The sequence below is a fragment of the Pseudorca crassidens genome, chromosome 10 (assembly GCF_039906515.1).
Source record: "Pseudorca crassidens isolate mPseCra1 chromosome 10, mPseCra1.hap1, whole genome shotgun sequence".
NCBI classification, from domain to species: Eukaryota; Metazoa; Chordata; class Mammalia; order Artiodactyla; family Delphinidae; genus Pseudorca; species Pseudorca crassidens.
This window is the reverse complement of record NC_090305.1, coordinates 105,304,445-105,324,045: the sequence shown is the minus strand read 5'-3', so window position 1 is coordinate 105,324,045 and position 19,601 is coordinate 105,304,445. Positions and strand designations below refer to the sequence as shown.

At 43.7% G+C, this 19,601-nt stretch overlaps 1 protein-coding gene across 1 annotated transcript in view; it reads left to right on the top strand.

Moving 5' to 3' along the window:
* Positions 1 to 19,601, top strand: part of CFAP92 (cilia and flagella associated protein 92 (putative)) — a 219,265-nt gene that overhangs the window by 63,303 nt on the left and 136,361 nt on the right. The window contains exons 11-16 of the mRNA XM_067755778.1: positions 306 to 496; positions 1,115 to 1,319; positions 5,782 to 5,913; positions 6,835 to 6,910; positions 15,651 to 15,772; positions 19,021 to 19,161. Coding sequence (XP_067611879.1) covers positions 306 to 496; positions 1,115 to 1,319; positions 5,782 to 5,913; positions 6,835 to 6,910; positions 15,651 to 15,772; positions 19,021 to 19,161 — 867 coding nt within the window. The remainder of the gene's footprint in view (positions 1 to 305; positions 497 to 1,114; positions 1,320 to 5,781; positions 5,914 to 6,834; positions 6,911 to 15,650; positions 15,773 to 19,020; positions 19,162 to 19,601) is intronic.

The following is a 19,601-nucleotide window of genomic DNA, read 5'->3' as shown; positions in this document are numbered from 1 at the left end:
TAACCTGCCTCTTACTGTCAAGACTAGGGGCAGGCAGGTAAGTGCCTACAGTAAAAAAATTTAAGGAGATGCTCACCTCGGAGTCACGCGCTATAATTCCGCACACTGGCTTCCAGCCCTGGGGCTGCTCCTCTGGTGGCTGGGAGGACCGGACATGCATCTTAACTCCAAGCGGGTGGCAGTGGGGAGTCTGCACACGGCACCTCCTCCAGCCTTGGGCTCTTCTTCGTTCCGGGGAATTGTGGAGACGGGTCTGCTTTCCCAAGTGAGGTTAGAACAAGTCTCATTACATCTGTATCTTCTAGGTCACAAAGGAAAATATTCAAGTTTGGTTGCACAGTACAGGAGACACCCTAAAATGGACAAACCTATTGCAAAGGTTCGCCATTACTACCACATCGAGTACTTCCTCCTGCCTGGTGATGGGGAGCCTAAAAAGGTCGATGTGGTGGTGTTTCCAGCCTTGGCCAAAGTGTTCCTGGATTCAGGAATAAAGGTGAATGTGTTGTGAGTGTGTGTGTGTGTGTGTGTGTGTGTGTGTGTGGCCTTGCATGTAGTCTGATACTCACAAGAAATAGCAAGAGCCACAAAGGATGCTCACTTCCCCTGGAACTTGCTAGAAATGTAGGATCTTGGTCGCCACTCTAGGCCTACTGGATGGGAATCTGCATGAACCTAATAATACTGATAGCAACTCTATGATTTTCTCTGAAGGTATTTTTACCTAATAATTTCTTTGGTGTTTCAAAAGTTTTGGCAGCTCTTGTTATTTCTTTCTGTGTGTACACGTGAGTACGTGTGTGTGCACACCCGCCACCCGCACACACACGCACACTCCCGCCTGGGGCAGGGCTCTGGGTCAGGATGGGGAGTCCCTGGGAGGGACACTCTTTGCAGGGAATTGCTTTTACTTTATTTTTCCGAGCAACCCAGAGGCGTGCAGGCCCCTGTCTGCGGCACCCATTTCCTGATTCCCTATGTGAGTTGGGAGCCAGGAGGGAGTGGGATGCACAGACAGACAAGCGGAAGGTAGGGCCTGCCACATCGTGGCAGCGGTCAGATCTTGGCCTCTGAGCTTTCAACGCTGAGAGTCTCTTGTTGTCCTTTTACACAGACTATCAGGCCATGGCAAGAAGGGGACAGGGTCTGGGTGTCGTGGACCCAAAGTTTTAACATCAACATGACAAAGGAGTTACTAAAGAAAATAAATTTTCACAAAATCACCTTGAGGCTCTGGGACACCAAGGACAAGGTTTCGAAAAAAGCCAAGAATTATCGATTAAAACCTTCTGGGTTTCTGGAAGATGCAGGATCTTTTGGTAAGGTCATGGCATTCATGTTTGATTTGAAATGTTTCCGCAGGCATGTGGCTTCTCACTGGTAACAGCAGAAAAGCCAGCCAGCATCTCCTCGTTTGGTGCATCTGGTTTTCCTGGGGCCCACGCTGGTTTCTGTCAGCGCAGTAACACCCCCCTCTCTCCAGGGCATGTGCGGTGATGGGAAGGGCGCCCCAAGTCTGTGTGCCGCCCGTCAGCCACCACTCTGGGCAGTGCTGAGGCGGGCACCCATCACCGGCCTGTGTCCCAGGATGAGTCTGGTGTGCTCCCTGAACAAAAAAATTAGAGGCTATCGAGAAACGAAACAGAAAACTCGAAAGTCCCACAGCCCTGTTTCCATTAGGCCCTTCAGACTCTTCCTCGTGTAAAGATTATTGTATCAGTGCCAGAAAGTCTCCTTTCGAACTCCCCTCAAAGGAGAGAGGCCTAGGTTGAAGTCACGCAGCTGAGTTGAACCCTGTCTCCATCCCGAGCTAAATGGTGACCTTGGGCACCTACTTCGTCTGGCCAGATGCCTGGGGGCAGGGTGGTGGGAGTGCGCCCCCTCCCCCCGCAATAAGGAGGATTGCATTGTGTAGAGGGAATTTTAAAACTATAATAAAATGCTGCCACTTAAAATATGCAGCGGCATTCTTGTAAGATACATCCCAGTTTTCAGAGATATTAGAAGGTAAAGTCGACGTGCTCCAGAGAATGGGGGGAATGAGGTGCTGTTACAGCTGCTGATCGTGGCTTCCAGACAAGTACAGCCCTCCCCACTTTCCATGAGCAAAGTAGGCCTGGACTTGCTTGTAGCGAGAGGCAGCGCCAGAATCAGAACCCAGTTTTGTGTGACTGGAAAGTTTTTTCTCCGGTTTCCAGCCTGCGCTCCTCAGAGAGCCTTCCTGACCTTGGGGGCTTGGGGCTTCCGAGTTTTAATCTTTCATTGCTATCCCGGGTTTCTTAACCTCGGCAGTGTGGGCATCTTGGGTCGGATGGTTCCTTGTTGCAGGGACCGTCCTGGGCACTGGAGGGCTGTTAGCAGCATCCCTGACCTCTACCCACTAGACGCCAGGACTAGCCTCCCAGCTGTGACAACTAGAAATTTCTTCAGACGTTGTCTGCAGGTGCAAAATTGCCCCTGGCTGAAAATCACTGATTTGCCTCTAAACTACTAGTCCTGGGGGAGAAAATGGGATTCACGTTCTCTTTTCTCACTTGGACCAAAGGAAAGACCCATGTCCTCAGAGCGTGGGCTCTAAACCACCCACATTGGACGCACTTGGAGTGCAGCCTCAATGCAGATTCCAGGGCCTGCCCCGGAGCTGCCGAGCCCAAATTTCTGGTAAACGTCTGCCTGGCAGTGGGCTTACCCTGGAGCAGAGGTGCCAGGGTGGGTGTACCAGGAGGACTTCCTGGAGAAGGGGCCATGGAGACAAGTTTGGAAGGGTAAATGGAATCAGCCGGCCGGAAAAGGGAGGAGGACGGGTGTCACGGGCCCTTCAGTGAGGGCCCATGGGCCTTTTGCTGTGAGCGTCCTTGGGGCCACTGCACCTCCTTGAACCCTGTCCCACGCCTGGCATCACTGCCTCTTAAGTTAACTAATTTTTTCCGTTAAAAGTATCAGTGTGTGTTCACTTTGCAAAACAATTTAGAAGTAAATTTGCCAAAGGGAGAAAAAATTAAAATCATATGATGTCTGAGCAGAGGCAGCCATTGCTACCATTCTCCTGTGCATTTTACAACTGGGTACAAAATTTTAACAAAGACGCATCCAGTGTACATACTGTCTTAAGTCCTGCCTTTTTCCACTTAAGAAGTTATCTTTTTGTTTTATTTTGGAGGAGCTTTTTTTAATCAATATATTTTTAATTGAAGTATAGTTGATTTATAATGTTTACCACTGTACACTAAAATGATTCAGTTATTTGTGTATACATTCTTCTTTTTAAAAATATTCTTTTCCATTATGGTTTATCATAGGATATTGACTATAGTTCCCTGTGCTGTACAGTAGGGCCTTGTTGTTATCCATTCTATATATAATAGCTTAGATCTGCTAACCCCAACCTCCCACTCCATCCCTCTACCAGGCCTCTGCCCCTTGGCAACCACCAATGTGTTCTTTGTATCTGTGAGTCTGTTTCTGTTTCATAGATAGGTTCATTTGTGTCATATTTTAGATTCCACATATAAGTGATATCATATGGCATTTGTCATTCTCTTTCTGACTTACCTCACTTAGTATGATAATCTCTAGTTGCATCCATGTTGCTGCAAATGGCAATATTTCATTCTTTTTTATGGCTGAGTAATATTCCATTGTATATATGTACCGCATCATTTTTTTTTAACATCTTTATTGGCGTATAATTGCTTTACAATGTCGTGTTAGTTTCTGCTGTATAACAACGTGAATCGGCTGTATGTATACATATAGCCCCATATCCTCTCCCTCTTGAGCCTCTCTCCCACCCTCCCTATCCCCCCCCCAGGTGGTCACAGAGCACCGAGCTGATCTCCCTGTGCTATGCAGCTGCTTCCCACTAGCTATCTATTTTACACTTGGTAGTGTATATATGTCAATGCTACCCTCTTACTTCATCCCAACTTACCCTTCCCCCTCCCCATGTCCTCACGGTACCACGTCTTCTTTATCCATTCATCCGTTGATGGACATTTAGGTTGTTTCCATGTTTTGGCTATTGTGAATAGTGCTGCTATGAACATAGGGATGCATGTATCTTTTTGAATTATAGTTTTGTCTGGATATATGCCCAGGAATGGGATTGCTGGATTGTATGGTAATTCTATTTTTAGTTTTCTGAGGAACCTCCATACTGTTCTCCATAGTGGCTCCCAGCAACAGTGTGTGAGGGTTCTCTTTTCTCCACATCCTCTCCAGCATTTGTTATTTGTAAGACATTTTAATGGTGTCCATTCTGACCAATGTGAGGTGGTACCTCGCTGAAGTTTTGATTTGCATTTCTCTAATAATTAGCAGTATTGGGCGTCTTTTCACGTGCCTATTGGCCATCTTTATGTCGTCTTCGGAGAAATGTCTTTTTAGGTCTTCTGCCCATTTTTGATTGGGTTGTTTTTTTGTTGTTATTGAATTGTATGAGCTGTTTGTATACTTTAGAAATTAAGCCCTTGATGGTTGCATCATTTCCAAATATTTTCCCCCATTCCGTAGGTTGTCTTTTCATTTTATTTATGGTTTCCTTTGCTGTGCAAAAGCTTATAAGTTTGATTAGGTCTCATTTGTTTATTTTTATTTCTGTTGCTTTGAGAGACTGACCTCAGAAAACATTGGTACGATTTACGTCAGAGAATGTCTTGCCTATGATCTCTTCTAGGAGTTTAATGGTGTCATGTCTTATGTTTAAGTCTTTAGGCCATTTTGAGTTTATTTTTGTGTGTGGTGTGAGGGTGTGTTCTAACTTCATTGATTTGCATGCAGCTGTCCAACTTTCCCAGCACCACTTGCTGAAGAGACTGTATTTTTCCCATTGTATATTCTTGCCTCCTTTGTTGAAGATTAATTGACCATAGGTGTATGGGTTTATTTCCGGGCTGTCTGTTCTGTTCCATTGATCCATATGTCTGTTTTTGTGCCAGTACCGCACTGTTTTGATTCCTGTAGCTTTGTAGTATCACCTGAAGTCTGGGAGGGCTATGCCTCCTGCTTCCTTCTTTTTCTTCAGGATTGCTTTGGCAATTCTGGGTCTTGTATGGTCCCACATGAATTTTAGGATTATTTGTTCTAGTTCTGTGAAAAAGGTCATGGGTAGTTTGATGGGGATCACATTAAATCTGTAGGTTGCTTTGGGTAGTAGGGCCATTTTAACACTATTAATTCTTCCAACCCAGGAGCATGGGATATCTTTCCATTTCTTTGAATCCTTTTCAGTTTCCTTTATTAATCTTTTATAGTTCTCAGTGTGTAAGTCTTTCACCTCCTTAGTCAGATTTTTTCCTAAATATTTTATTTTTGGGGGTGTGAGTTTAAAAGGGATTGTTGTTCGCATTCCCTATCTGATATTTCATTGTTGATGAAGAAGTTACCTTCTTTTTTAAAATTTATTAAATTTATTTATTTCTGGCTGCATTGGGTCTTCGTTGCTGCCCGTGGGCTTTCTCTAGCTGTGGCGGCTCTTCATTGCGGTGCATGGGCTTCTCATTGTAGTGGCTTCTCTTGATGCAGAGCATGGGCTCTAGGTGTGTGAGCTCAGTAGTTGTGGCACGCGGGCTCAGTAGTTGTGGCACGTGGGCTCTAGAGCGCAGGCTCAGTAATTGTGGTGCACGGGCTTAGTTGCTCCGTGGCACGTGGGATCTTCCCGGACCAGGGCTCAAACCCGTGTCCCCTGCGTTAGCAGGCAGATTCTCAACCACTGTGCCACCAGGGAAGCCCCAGTGTGTATTTCTGATTGAGTCCATGATGCTTTCTTCTCCTGCATTCTAGAGGAGGTGAAACATTTGGTTTTAAGTCAGAGAAGATCGTCTGAACAGGGCATTCACATCAAAGCGAAGCTGCATCAGGACCATACACCAGGGAAGCCAGAAAAAGCAAGAAAATGCTTAAGGTCTGGACATGGTGAGTGGAGACCCCGGCAGGGAAGGTGGTTGGTTGGCGTAGCTGGAGTGGCACATGTGCACTGGCGTCCGCCCCGCGCGTGCGGTGGCTGTGCTGTGCCCCTTCACCCTCCGAAGTGGGCGCGGCTCTCCCTGCACGACTCTTTCATTGTGGATTCTTGCCATTTCATTTTTGTGACTTACCAAAAAAAAAAAAAAAACCCAAACCTTTCCTAGCCGTAGAAGTTAGGTACATCTTTTTTTGTTTGCTTTTTAGAATATTCAGTGAATATGCTGGGTTGGCCAAAAAAATTCGTTCGGGTTTTTTCCGTAAGGTGTTACAAAAGCATAAAACAAGCAGGGAAAATAAGCTATCGTTCTGTCTCCAGGGACAAACGTAATATTTTGGTTATCATATTATGGCAACTCCTTTGTTTTTGTGCTAAGATTTTTTTTTTTACATGGATGAGGTTATTCTGGACACATAATTTTCTGTTCTGAGATTACTACATCACATGCACTGCCCTGTTTCCTTAAGAACTTTCCGTAAACTTCATCTGTGGTTACTTTGTAATATTTCCTCTGCTGGCGGCACTGTAATGTGCTTAACTATTCCCTGTTGGTGGGAACTTAGGAATCGTGGAGGGTGTTTTCTGTATTCTCTACGGTGCTGAAGTGGACAGTTGAACAGATGATAGACTTTTCTTCTTTTTTGTTCTCTGGGGGGTTAGATAAGGACCTAGGGGCCTTCTCTTGCCTCCATTTGTCCAAAGTAACCATAGTTATTCTGTGTATTCATTCATTACTCACGTATTATTGACAGACCTTTATACTGAATGCTTGGGGACTGTTGCCCGGGGGCTGGCATTGCGTGTGCCTTAGTGAACTCGTATAGAACAGGAAGTTTGGAGACGCTGGCTAACATTACTGGCTTCTCACCCAGCAGAAAAGGCAACTCTTCCCAAGACCACCAAGGACGATGAAGAGCTGCTCAGGACGGAAGATCTTGACACAGTACGGTAAGGATGGCCCTGTGTTATTTTGGGGTGTGGGAGTGGAACCCCCTCTTGTACTTGCCCCACAGATTCTCACCCAGAGTCATGTCGATTTTTGGTAACTTCAGTTATGTTCGATCTCACGCAATCCAGCTGAGATGAACGGAACGGAGAGAGGCGTGCTGTGCCTTTGAGTGTGTGTTGTGCGTCGGGCCCCATGCTTTTGCGTGCGTTCCTGTATCGCATTTAATCGTCAGCATTATCACCCTGTGGGGTGGTATTACCATCTCCATTTCCTCCATAAAGTCACTGAGAGGTTACGTGATTTTTACAAAGTTATACAACTAGAATTCTTGGTCATCTTGAGAGTGTTGGTAACGCCAGGATCCCAACCCACACCTTCAGATAACTGAGTCCACAGCCTTTCCTGTTGGGAGTGTGGTTGCTCTTGGGGCCTCCTGTAGCCTAATGAGGGTCCAGCAAAGGAGGCTTCTCAGATGCTGTGGGGAGTCAGGGAGAATGGAGGCCCAGCTGGTGGCTTGACGGCATAGGATGGGAAGAACCAGAGAACATGTCATTTTTTTCAAAAATTTTATTGAATTATAGTTGATTTACAATGTTGTGTTAATTTCTTCTGTACAGCAACGTGACTCAGAACATGTTTTAAAGTGTTGATTAAAGAATTTTTTTGCAGGAATTTACAGATTAATTTGGGGAGAATTGACTCCCCCCCAGAATATATATATATATATATATATATATTTTTTTTTTTTTAACATCTTTATTGGAATATAATTGCTTTATAATGGTGTGTTAGTTTCTGCTTTATAACAAAGTGAATCAGTTATACATATACATATATCCCCATATCTCTTCCCTCTTGCGTCTCCCTCCCTCCAACCCTCCGTATCCCACCCCTCTAGGTGGTCACAAAGCACTGAGCTGATCTCCCTGTGCAATGTGGCTGCTTCCCACTAGCTATCTATTTTACGTTTGCTAGTGTATATATGACCATGCCACTCTCTCACTTTGTCCCAGCTTCCCCTTCCCCCCTCTGTGTCCTCAAGTCCATTCTCTACTAGGTCTGTGTCTTTATTCCCGTCCTGCCCCTAGGTTCTTCATAAACATTTTTTTTTTTTAGATTCCATATATATGTTAGCATATGGTATTTGTTTTTCTCTTTCCGACTCACTTCACTCTGTATGACAGAATCCAGGTCCATCCACCTCATTACAAATAACTCAATTTTGTTTCTTTTTTATGGCTGAGTAATATTCCATTGTATATATGTGCCACATCCTCCTCATCCATTCATCTGTCGATGGACACCTAGGTTGCTTCCATGTCCTGGCTATTGTAAATAGTGCTGCAATGAACACTGTGGTACATAACTCTTTCTGTGTTTTTGTTTTTGTTTTTTTTTTGTAGTACACGGGCCTCTCACTGTTGTGGCCTCTCCTATTGGGGAGCACAGGCTCCGGACGCACAGGCTCAGCGGACATGGCTCACGGGCCCAGCCGCTCCGCGGCATGTGGGATCTTCCCGGACCAGGGCACGAACCCGCGTCCCCTGCATTGGCAGGCGGACTCTCAACCACTGAGCCACCAGGGAAGCCCCTTTGTTTTTTTTTATGTCTGTGTGGATAGTGATAATAATCCAATAGTAGTATTATCATCAACAACAGATTTTTAAAAATTTTTGAATTTTATTTTATTTTATTTATTTATTTATTTTTTGCGGTATGCGGGCCACTCACTGTTGTGGCCTCTCCTGTTGCGGAGCACATGCTCCAGGCGCGCAGGCTCAGCGGCCGTGGCTCAGGGGCCCAGCTGCTCCGTGGCATGTGGGATCCTCCCGGACCGGGGCACGAACCCGTGTCCCCTGAATCGGCAGGTGGACTCTCAACCACTGCGCCACCAGGGAAGCCCTATTTTATTTTTTTATACAGTAGGTTCTTATTAGTCATCAATTTTATACACACCAATGTATACATGTCAATCCCAATCGTCCAATTCATCACACCACCCCCAAGCCCCTGCCGCTTTCCCCCATTGATGTCCATACGTTTGTTCTCTACATCTGTGTCTCAATTTCTGCCCTGCAAACTGGTTCATCTGTACCGTTTTTCTAGGTTCCACATATACACGTTAATATACGATATTTGTTTTTCTCTTTCTGACTTACTTCACTCTGTATGACAATCTCTAGATCCATCCACATCTCAAAAAATGACCCAATTTCATTCCTTTTTATGGCTGAGTAATATTCCATTGTATATATGTACCACATCTTCTTTATCTATTCGTTGTCTATGGGCATTTAGGTTGCTTCCATGACCTGGCTATTGTAAATAGTGCTGCAATGAACATTGTGGTGCAAGTGTCTTTTTTATTTTTTTATTCTTGGAGGGGATTTTTTTTATTCAAACAGAAAGTCACAAAAATTATAATCATCCTCATCAGTTCACTCAGTCCTATGTAATTTTTTTTCATCTTGATCTTTTGTTAGCACTTTTATGAGTTCATCAGTTTTCCATTAGAGTTCTGAAAATGCTTATTCATTCAGTTCAGCAGTATAGTCAGTTACCAGAAACCTGTACTTGTCAGAGTCTTTTCCATGAATTCCTTGAAGATGAAACCCTTTTATAGGAACATTTTTGCAAAAGCATCAGAGTACACCCAGAACTGTCTGTAAATGACAAAAGACTTAAATATGTCCACGGTTAAAGATTTGATGAAAGTTCATAATTATGCAATTGACAAGGAAATTTAGTTATTTCTGAGATATACACTTTAAAGTAATAACTAGAATTATGACTTATAACATTATACCAGAACATATAAGATTTTTAGAAATTTCATGTAATGTCTGAAACATTTATATTAACATATTTCCATACAAATAACCCAAAGAAAGTTTAGTATTAGTTGGTTTTTTTTTGTTTTTTTTTTATACTGCAGGTCTTATTAGTCATCAGTTTTCTACACATCAGTGTATACATGTCAGTTCCAATCGCCCAATTCAGCACACCACCATCCCCACCCCACCGCGGTTTTCCCCCCTTGGTGTCCATACGTTTGTTCTCTACATCTGTGTCTCAACTTCTGCCCTGCAAACCAGTTCATCTGTACCATTTTTCTAGGTTCCACATATGTGTGTTAACATACGATATTTGTTTTTCACTTTCAGACTTACTTCATTCTGTATGACAGTCTTTAGATCCATCCATGTCTCAACAAGTGACTCAATTTCGTTCCTTTTTATGGCTGAGTAATATTCCATTGTATATATGTACCACATCTTCTTTATCCATTCGTCTGTTGATGGGCATTTAGGTTGCTTCCATGACCTGGCTATTGTAAACAGTGCTGCAGTGAACATTGGGGTGCATGGGTCTTTTTCAATTATGGTTTTCTATGGGTATCTGCCCAGTAGTGGGATTGCTGGATCATATGGTAATTCTATTTTCAGTTTTATAAGGAATCTCCATACTGTTCTCCATAGTGGCTGTATCAATTTACATTCCCACCAACTGTGCAAGAGGGTTCCCTTTTCTCCACACCCTCTCCAGCATTTGTTGTTTGTACATTTTCTGATGATGCCCATTCTAACTGGTGTGAGGTGATACCTCATTGTAGTTTTGATTTGCATTTCTCTAATAATTAGTGATGTTGAGCAGCTTTTCATGTGATTCTGTATGTCTTCTTTGGAGAAATGTCTGTTTAGGTCTTCTGCCCACTTTTGGATTGGGTTGTTTGTTTCTTTAATATTGAGCTGAATTAACTGTTTATATATTTTAGAGATTAATCGTTTGTCCGTTGACTTGTTTGCAAATAGTTTTTCCCATTCTGAGGGTTGTCTTTTCGTCTTGTTTGTAGTTTCCTTTGCTGTGCAAAAGCCTTGAAGTTTCATTAGGTCCCATTTGTTTATTTTTGTTTTTATTTTCATTACTCTAGGAGGTGGATCAAAAAAGATCTTGCTGTGATTGATGTCAAAGAGTGTTCTTCCTATGTTTTCCTCTAAGAGTTTTATAGTGTTCAGTCTTACATTTAGGTTTTGAATCCATTTGGAGTTTATTTTTGTGTATGGTGTTAGGGAGTGTTCTAATTTCATTCTTTTACATCTAGCTGTCCAGATTTCCCAGCACTGCTTATTGAAGAGACTGTCTTTTCTCCATTGTATATCCTTGCCTCCTTTGTCATAGATTAGTTGACCATAGGTGCATGGGTTTATCTCTGGGCTTTCTATCTTGTTCCATTGATCTATGTTTCTGTTTTTGTGCCAGTACCATATTGTCTTGATTACTGTAGCTTTGTAATATAGTCTGAAGTCAGGGAGTCTGATTCCTCCAGCTCCGTTTTTTTCTCTCAAGACTGCTTTGGCTCTTCAGGGTCTTTTGTGTCTCCATACAAATTTTAAGATGATTTGTTCTAGTTCCGTAAAAAAGGCCATTGGTAATTTGATAGAGATTGCATTGAATCTGTAGATTGCTTTGGGTAGTATAGTCATTTTCACAATATTGATTCTTCCAATCCAAGAACATGGTATATCTCTTCATCTGTTGGTATCACCTTTAATTTCTTTCATCAGTGTCTTTTTTTTTTTTTTTTTTTTTTTTTGCGGTACGCGGGCCTCTCACTGCTGTGGCCTCTCCCGTTGCGGAGCACAGGCTCCGGACGCGCAGGCTCAGCGGCCATGGCTCACGGGCCCAGCCGCTCCGCGGCACGTGGGATCTTCCCGGACCGGGGCACGAACCCGTGTCCCCTGCATCGGCAGGCGGACTCTCAACCACTGCGCCACCAGGGAAGCCCTCATCAGTGTCTTATAGTTTTCTGCATACAGGTCTTTTGTCTCCCTAGGTAGGTTTATTCCTAGGTATTTTATTCTTTTAGTTGCAATGGTAAATGGGACTGTTTCCATAATTTCTCTTTCAGATTTTTCCTCATTAGTGTATAGGAATGCAAGAGATTTCTGTGCACTAATTTTGTATCCTGCCACTTTACCAAATTCATTGATTAGCTCTAGTAGTTTTCTGGTGGCATTTTTAGGATTCTCTATGTATAGTATCATGTCATCTGCAAGCAGTGACAGTTTTACTTCTTCTTTTCCAATTTGTATTCCTCTTATTTCTTTTTCTTCTCTGATTGCCTTGGCTAGGACTTCCAAAACTATCTTGAATAATAGTGGTGAGAGTGGACATCCTTGTCTTGTTTCTGATCTTAGAGGAAATGTTTTCAGTTTTTCACCATTAAGAATGATGTTTGCTGTGGGTTTGTCATATACGGCCTTTATTATGTTGATGTAGGTTCCTTCTATGCCCACTTTCTGGAAAGTTTTTATCATAAATGGGTGTTGAATTTTGTCAGAAGCTTTTTCTGCATCTATTGAGATGATCATATGGTTTTTCTTCTTCAATTTGTTAATATGGTGTATCACATTGATTGATTTGCCTATATTGAAGAATCCTTGCATCCCTGAGATAAATCCCACTTGATCGTGGTGTGTGATCCTTTTGATGTGTTGTTGGATTCTGTTTGCTAGTATTTTGTTGAGGATTTTTACATCTATATTCATCAGTGATATTGGTCTGTAATTTTCTTGTTTTGTAGTATCTTTGTCTGGTTTTAGTATCAGGGTGATGGTGGCCTCATAGAATGAGTTTGAGAGTGTTCCTTCCTCTGTAATTTTTTGGAAGAGGTTGAGAAGGATGAGTGTTAGCTCTTCTCTAAATGTTTGATAGAATTCACCTGTGAAGCCATCTGGTCCTGGACTTTTGTTTGTTGGAAGATTTTAAATCACAGTTTCAATTTCATTACTTGTGATTGGTCTGTTCATATTTTCTGTTTCTTCCTGGATCAGTGTTGGAAGGTTATCCCTTTCTAAGAATTTGTCCATTTCTTCCAGGTTGTCCATTTTATTGGCATAGAGTTGCTTGTAGTAGTCTCTTAGGATGCTTTGTATTTCTGTGATGTCTGTTGTAACTTCTCCTTTTTCATTTCTTATTTTATTGATTTGAGTCCTCTCCCTCTTTTTCTTTATGAATCTGGCTAATGGTTTATCAATTTTATTTATCCTCTCAAAGAACCAGCTTTTAGTTTTATTGATCTTTGTTATTGTTTCATTTCTATTTCATTTATTTCTGCTCTGGTCTTTATGATTTCTTTCCTTCTGCTAACTTTGGGTTTTGTTTGTTCTTCTTTCTCTAGTTCCTTTAGGTGTAAGGTTAGATTGTTTACTTGAGATGTTTCTTGTTTCTTGAGGTAGGCTTTTATAGCTATAAACTTCCCTCTTAGAACTGCTTTTGCTGCATCCCATAGGTTTTGGATCGTGTTTTCATTGTCATTTGTCTCTCGGTATTTTTTGATTTCCTCTTTGATTTCCTCAGTGATCTCTTGGTTATTTAGTAACGTATTGATTAGCCTCCATGTGTTTCTGTTTTTTATGGTATTTTTCCCTGTAATTCATTTCTAATCTCATAGTGTTGTGGTCAGAAAAGATGCTTGATATAATTTCAATTTTCTTAAATTTCCTGAGGCTGGATTTATGACCCAAGATGTGATCTATGCTGGAGAATGTTCCATGCGCACTGGAGAAGAAAGTGTAATCTGCTGTTTTTGGATGGAATGTCCTATGAATATCAATTAAATCTATCTGGTCTATTGTGTCATTTAAAGCTTCCGTTTCCTAATTTTCATTTTGGATGATCTGTCCATTGGTGTAAGTGAGGTGTTAATGTCCCCCACTATTATTGTGTTACTGTCGATTTCCTCTTTTATAGCTGTTAGCAGTTGCCTTATGTATTGAGGTGCTCCTATGTTGGGTGCATATATGTTTATAATTGTTCTATATTCTTCTTGGATGGATCCTTTGATCATTATGTAGTGTCCTTCCTTGTCTCTTGTAACATTCTTTATTTTAAAGTCTCTTTTATCTGATATGAGTATACTTTCTTTTGATTTCCATTTGCATGGAATATCTTTTTCCATCCCCTCACTTTCAGTCTGTATGTGTCCCTAGGTCTGAAGTGGGTCTCTTGTAGACAGCATGTATATGGGTCTTGTTTTTGTATCCATTCAGCAAGCCTGTGTGTTTTGGTTGGAGCATTTAATCCATTCACGTTTAAGGTAATTATCGATATGTATGTTCCTATGACCATTTTTTAAATTGTTTTGGGTTTGTTTTTGTAGGTCCTTTTCTTCTCTTGTGTTTCCTATTTAGAGAAGTTCCTTTAGCATTTGGAACTGGTTTGGTGGTGCTGAATTCTCTGAGCTTCTGCTTATAAAGCTTTTGATTTCTCCCTCGAATCTGAATGAGATCCTTGCCAGGTAGAGTAATCCTGGTTGTAGGTTCTTCGCTTTCATCACTTTAAGTATATCATGCCACTCCCTTCTGGCTTGTAGAGTTTCTGCTGAGAAATCAGCTGTTAACCTTGTGGGAGTTCCCTTGTATGTTATTTGTTGTTTTTCCTTTGCTGCTTTCAGTAATTTTTCTTTGTCTTTAATTTTTGCCAGTTTGATTACTATGTGTCTCGGCATGTTCCTCCTTGGGTTTATCCTATATGGGACCCTCTCTGCTTCCTGGACTTGGGTGACTATTTCCTTTCCCATGTTAGGGAAGTTTTCAACTATAATCTCTTCAAATATTTTCTCTGGTCCTTTCTCTCTTTCTCCTTCTTCTGGGACCCTTATAATGTGAATGTTGTTGCATTTAATGTTGTCCCAGAGGTCTCTTAGGCTGTCTTCATTTCTTTTCATTCTTTTTTCTTTAGTCTGTTCTGCAGCAGTGAATTTCACTATTCTGTCTTCCAGGTCACTTATCCATTCTTCTGCCTCACTTATTCTGCTATTGATTCCTTCTAGTGTAGTTTTCATTTCAGTTTTTGTATTGTTCAGCTCTGTTTGTTTGTTCTTTAATGCTTCTAGGTCTTTGTTCAACATTTCTTGCATCTTCTCGATCTCTGCCTCCATTCTTTTTCCGAGGTCCTGGATCATCTTCACTATCATGATTCTGAATTCTTTTTCTGGAAGGTTGCCTATCTCCACTTCATTTAGTTGTTTTTCTGGGGTTTTATCTTGTTCCTTCAATTGGTACATAGCCCTCTGCCTTTTCATCTTGTCTGTCTTTCTGTGAATGTGGTGTTTGTTCACAGGCTGCAGGATTGTAGTTCTTCTTGCTTCTGCTGTCAGCCCTCTGGTGGATCAGGCTATCTAAGAGGCTTGTGCAAGTTTCCTGATCGGAGGGACTGGTACATGACTCTTTTTGACTTATGGTTTTCTCAGGGTAGTGAATTGACATTTTTACATTTTGTAGTTCTCCCATCCATGATCATGGTGTATCTTTTCGCCTAATTCAGCTCCTCCTTTATGAATTTTAATAGGGTTGATTTTTTTTCTTCCTATAGTTGTTGTGGATAATTCCTGTAAAAGAATTCCTAAATATTTTAGAGTTTCAGTTGCTTTTTATAAAATATATTATTTTTTCCATCATAAATGATAATGCAAGTTTGTCTGCAGACTGCCAGCCTCAGCATGACTGGGAGCTTGTTAGAAATGGGAATCTTAGGGACACCCCAGGCTTGCTGAACCACAATCTGCATTTTATTCAGTGATTCATATGCATGTTGAAATTTGAGAAGCAGTGGGTTAGAGGAATGCGGTGTTATATTTTTAAAAGTCTGCTTACATGCAGTCCAGTAAATAAATTACTAGATCTGGTCCCTGATTTTTCTCACTTTCATTTATTTTTCTCTTTGTGAATTTTCTAGATGTGGTACTTCAAGACCAGTTATTGCTTTGGGAGGGGCAACCATGACAGAGGTGGAGGAGTTAATTGAGAGGCCGTCATTTAGCAGCTTAACAAACTTGTTGGAAAAGCAAACATTTCAAAGTAAGTTAGGATGGGACTTCGGAAATTTATAGTATAAGTAGACCTGGAAAAGAATTATGAAATATTTCAAATTCAGGATACTTCAATAAGATTCAAATTTTATTCAAAAGTAAAAACTACTCCATGCAATTTTAACTTACCCGGTCCATCTCACCTCATCCGTCCGTCCATCCATCCATCCATCCTATCCCATCCCATCCCATGCCATCCCATGCCATCCCATGCCATCCCATGCCATCCCATGCCATCCCATCCCATCCCTTCCCATCCTTTCCCATCCCATGCCACCCATGCCATCCCATGCCATCCCATGCCATCCCATCCCATCCCATCCCATCCCTTCCCATCCTTTCCCATCCCATGCCACCCATGCCATCCCATGCCATCCCATGCCATCCCATGCCATCCCATCGCTTCCCATCCTTTCCCATCCCATGCCATCCCATGCCATCCCATGCCATCCCATCCCATCCCATCCCATCCCATCCCATCCCATCCCATCCCATCCCATCCTTTCCCACTCCACCAGTATTTCTGTGCTCCTGGTCCATGGTGTTGTGTGTATGGGAAACATGAAAATCTCTAATATTGACCAGAGACTTCCAGATAAATAATTACACTTCTATGTGATAGATGCTGTGTAGGGTGGGTATGTGGGATGTGGGGGTGGAGAGACTGTCTGTGGAAGATGAGAAGCCATTTGCTTCTTACGGTGGAATGAGGGAAATGGCACTCCTGAAAGCATATGATCTGTGTCCGACTCCCAGCAAGGACCCTCGGGTCCCTGAATCTACCTCCTCGTTCTTGGCCTAGATCTCCTCAGCAGTGTTTCAGCAAGCGGTTGTGTTTCCAGTATGAGGTGGAAAATTCTAGAGCCGGGGCGCTTGCTTCCCGTTTCCCATTTGTTGAGCTGTAACTGCTGCAAATCGTTTCCTTAACCCTCAGTCAATCTGCTTTTCCCGGTTCTAGTCCAACCCTGAAGCTTCTGGAGTCAGGCTCCTCACTGGCCGTAGGAGATGTAGGGGAGTAACATCAGTCCTGTTTTTCAGGCCCTAAAAGACTAGGAACACCTTGCAACTCCTTCCGAGTTTTCTCTTTCCAGGTTAAACAGCCTCAGTGCTTTTTAATGTCCTTTAAGCATTTTAATGAGGTTTTCAAGCCATGCTTCTTTTTTTGAAGTAGAGAAAAGTACACAGAAAAATGTACAACGATGTACCCACAATTTAGGTATTAATATTTTGCCATATTTCCTTTATTTCCTTCTTGTTCCTTTTTTCTTTTCTTTCTTTCTTTTCTGTTTTTTTTAAAGAAATAAGAGGCTACAGATACAGTTTATGCGCCCTTGGCTTCCCGTGCTTTTGAGAAGCGTACAGCCACCCTCGCCTAGAAATCGGTGTAACCCTCCCCCCCCGCCCCCCTCTTTCTCACACGTTCATACAACATTGTAGTGATTTTTTTTTTTTGTATTTTTGTTTTTGCGGTTCGCGGGCCTCTCACTGTCGTGGCCTCTCTTGTTGCGGAGCACAGGCTCCGGATGCGCAGGCTCAGCGGCCATGGCTCACGGGCCCAGCCGCTCCGCGGCATGTGGGATCCTCCCGGACCGAGGCACGAACCCGTGTTCCCTGCATCGGCAGGCAGACTCTCAACCACTGCGCCACCAGGGAAGCCCTATAGTGATTTTTGGTTTCGTGAGTTACAGAAATGACTCCACGCATGCGTATTTAACAGCAGCTTGCTCTTTCTCTCGACTTTATTTCTAAGATTTATTGGTGTCAGTACATCTCAGTCCAGCCCCTTCTACCTTCTGTAAAGTGCCCTGTCGGCTAGTGCCCCCTTCATCCCTGCAGGCCCCGCTGAGGGATGTTTGAATAGTCACCAGTTTCCTGCTCTTACCAGGAACTGTCCTTGCGCGGGGTTCCAGCGCACGCGTTGGAGGGTGTAGGGGGCATGCCCGGCGGGATCACGGGCGTAGGAAATGTGCTGTGACCGCTCAGGGTATGCTGCCGGTTTAGGGTCCCGGTTGTACTTCTTTGCCCTCCTGACAGCAACCCTGAGAATTCGCGCTTCTCCACATCACCCTTGCATAGTCAGGGGCCCAGTTCCTGATTATAGGGATGGAGACTATCTAGAATGCTTATCTGGTCAGCACTTAGGTCATTTTCCTATTCCCATTTCTTCACTTATGTCGTTCTGTTGTGTTTAAATTCTTTTTCTTGTTGATCCCCAAACCTTTTTTTTTTAAGGTCTTTTGAATAACTCTGCGTAGTTTCGTGCACTGTAAACCTCACAGGCTGGGGTCTGTATCTTACCCTTTCCCTTCATGTAGGGTGTCTTGTTGTGTACCCCGGGTGTTCACCTCTTGCCGTCCAGCTTGTACTTTGGGTAACACTTGAGAGACCCTTCCTCAAACAGAAGGCAGTCTAGTCTCCCAAATATTCTTCTAATGATTTTGAAGTGTTTGTTTTCCACCTTCAGTGTGCAACTCATTTTGCATACGGAATGAGGTGCCCTATAATTTCATTTGCCTCCAGATGGACAGTCAGTATCATTGATGGACTGGTCCATCTTTTCCCACTGATTTGAAATGCCACCTCTGGCCTCTGTTAAGTCTCCCTATGTGTGTGGCTCTATTTCTGGGCTTGCCTGCAATGGTCTGTCCTATTGGTCTCTCTGTCACAGAACCTATAGCTCATGGTTTTAGTTACCCACACTTATGTGTCTTATCATCTCCTTTTTCTTCTTGATCTAAGCTGGGTGCTGAGATGAGCATCTTATGTGCCTTTGCCCACTGACTCTTCTCGATGCCCTGAGGAGGCAGGTGCTGCCCCCATTCGACAGACGGGGCCGTCGAGGCTCAGAATGGTTAAGAAGCTTTCCCTGCAGGAGGGAGAGAGCTGATTCTAGAACTTTGGTGGTTCAGCTTCAAAGCCCAACCCTCAGCGCTGCGCTGAGGTTATAAGCCGATGGAGAGGAGAACTTGGGTATTGTGTGGTGCTGGTGTCGTCACAGCTGGCTCTGGGTAGTGGCGAGTTGGGGGATCAGGACCCCGTAATTTCTTGCTACGTGTAACCGACGACTGCTGTCCGCGTTGGGATGCGTCTCCCGGTTGCTGGGATAGACGAGGCGCACAGACTCTGCCTCCAGGGAGCCCCCAGAGCCTTCCGCATCCCTGCCGCGTGAAGCAGCCACGTACAGCCTCTGGGACAGGAGCTCCTCTTAACGTTTATTCCCTTCCTCTGATTTCACAGTTAAACGGAAAGAATCAGACGCGGGGAGGAAAAGCCAGAGGAGGAGGGAGAAATCTCGCATGGAGACAGACTCCAGGCTGGCAGGCCACGGGAAGCAGGGCACGTTCGCCATGCAGCTGGCGGTGATGCCGCTCCTCGCAGGTAGCCACACCCGTTCCCAGCAGCGTCCGGTCTCCTTGACCCGTGTGGCTAGAATGACGGTAAACAGGACACTCGCAGTGGCCGAGCCCCTGCCCTACGCTCTCAGCCACCCCCGCCAAGTGGGCGTGTCTCCACTATACAGAGCGGGAAATGGAGGCGCAGCGAGGTCAAACGCGTCGGCCAAGATGACGCAGCGAGTAAGAGAAGCCTGGGTTTGAACCCAGGTCTGATTCCAAAGTCCAAGCAAATGTGAGAATAAGAAACGTCATGGGCTTCCCTGGTGGCGCAGTGGTTGAGAGGCCGCCTGCCGATGCAGGGGACGCGGGTTCGTGCCCCGGTCTGGGAAGATCCCACATGCCGCGGAGCGGCTGGGCCCGTGAGCCATGGCCGCTGAGCCTGCGCGTCCGGAGCCTGTGCTCCGCAACGGGAGGGGCCACGAC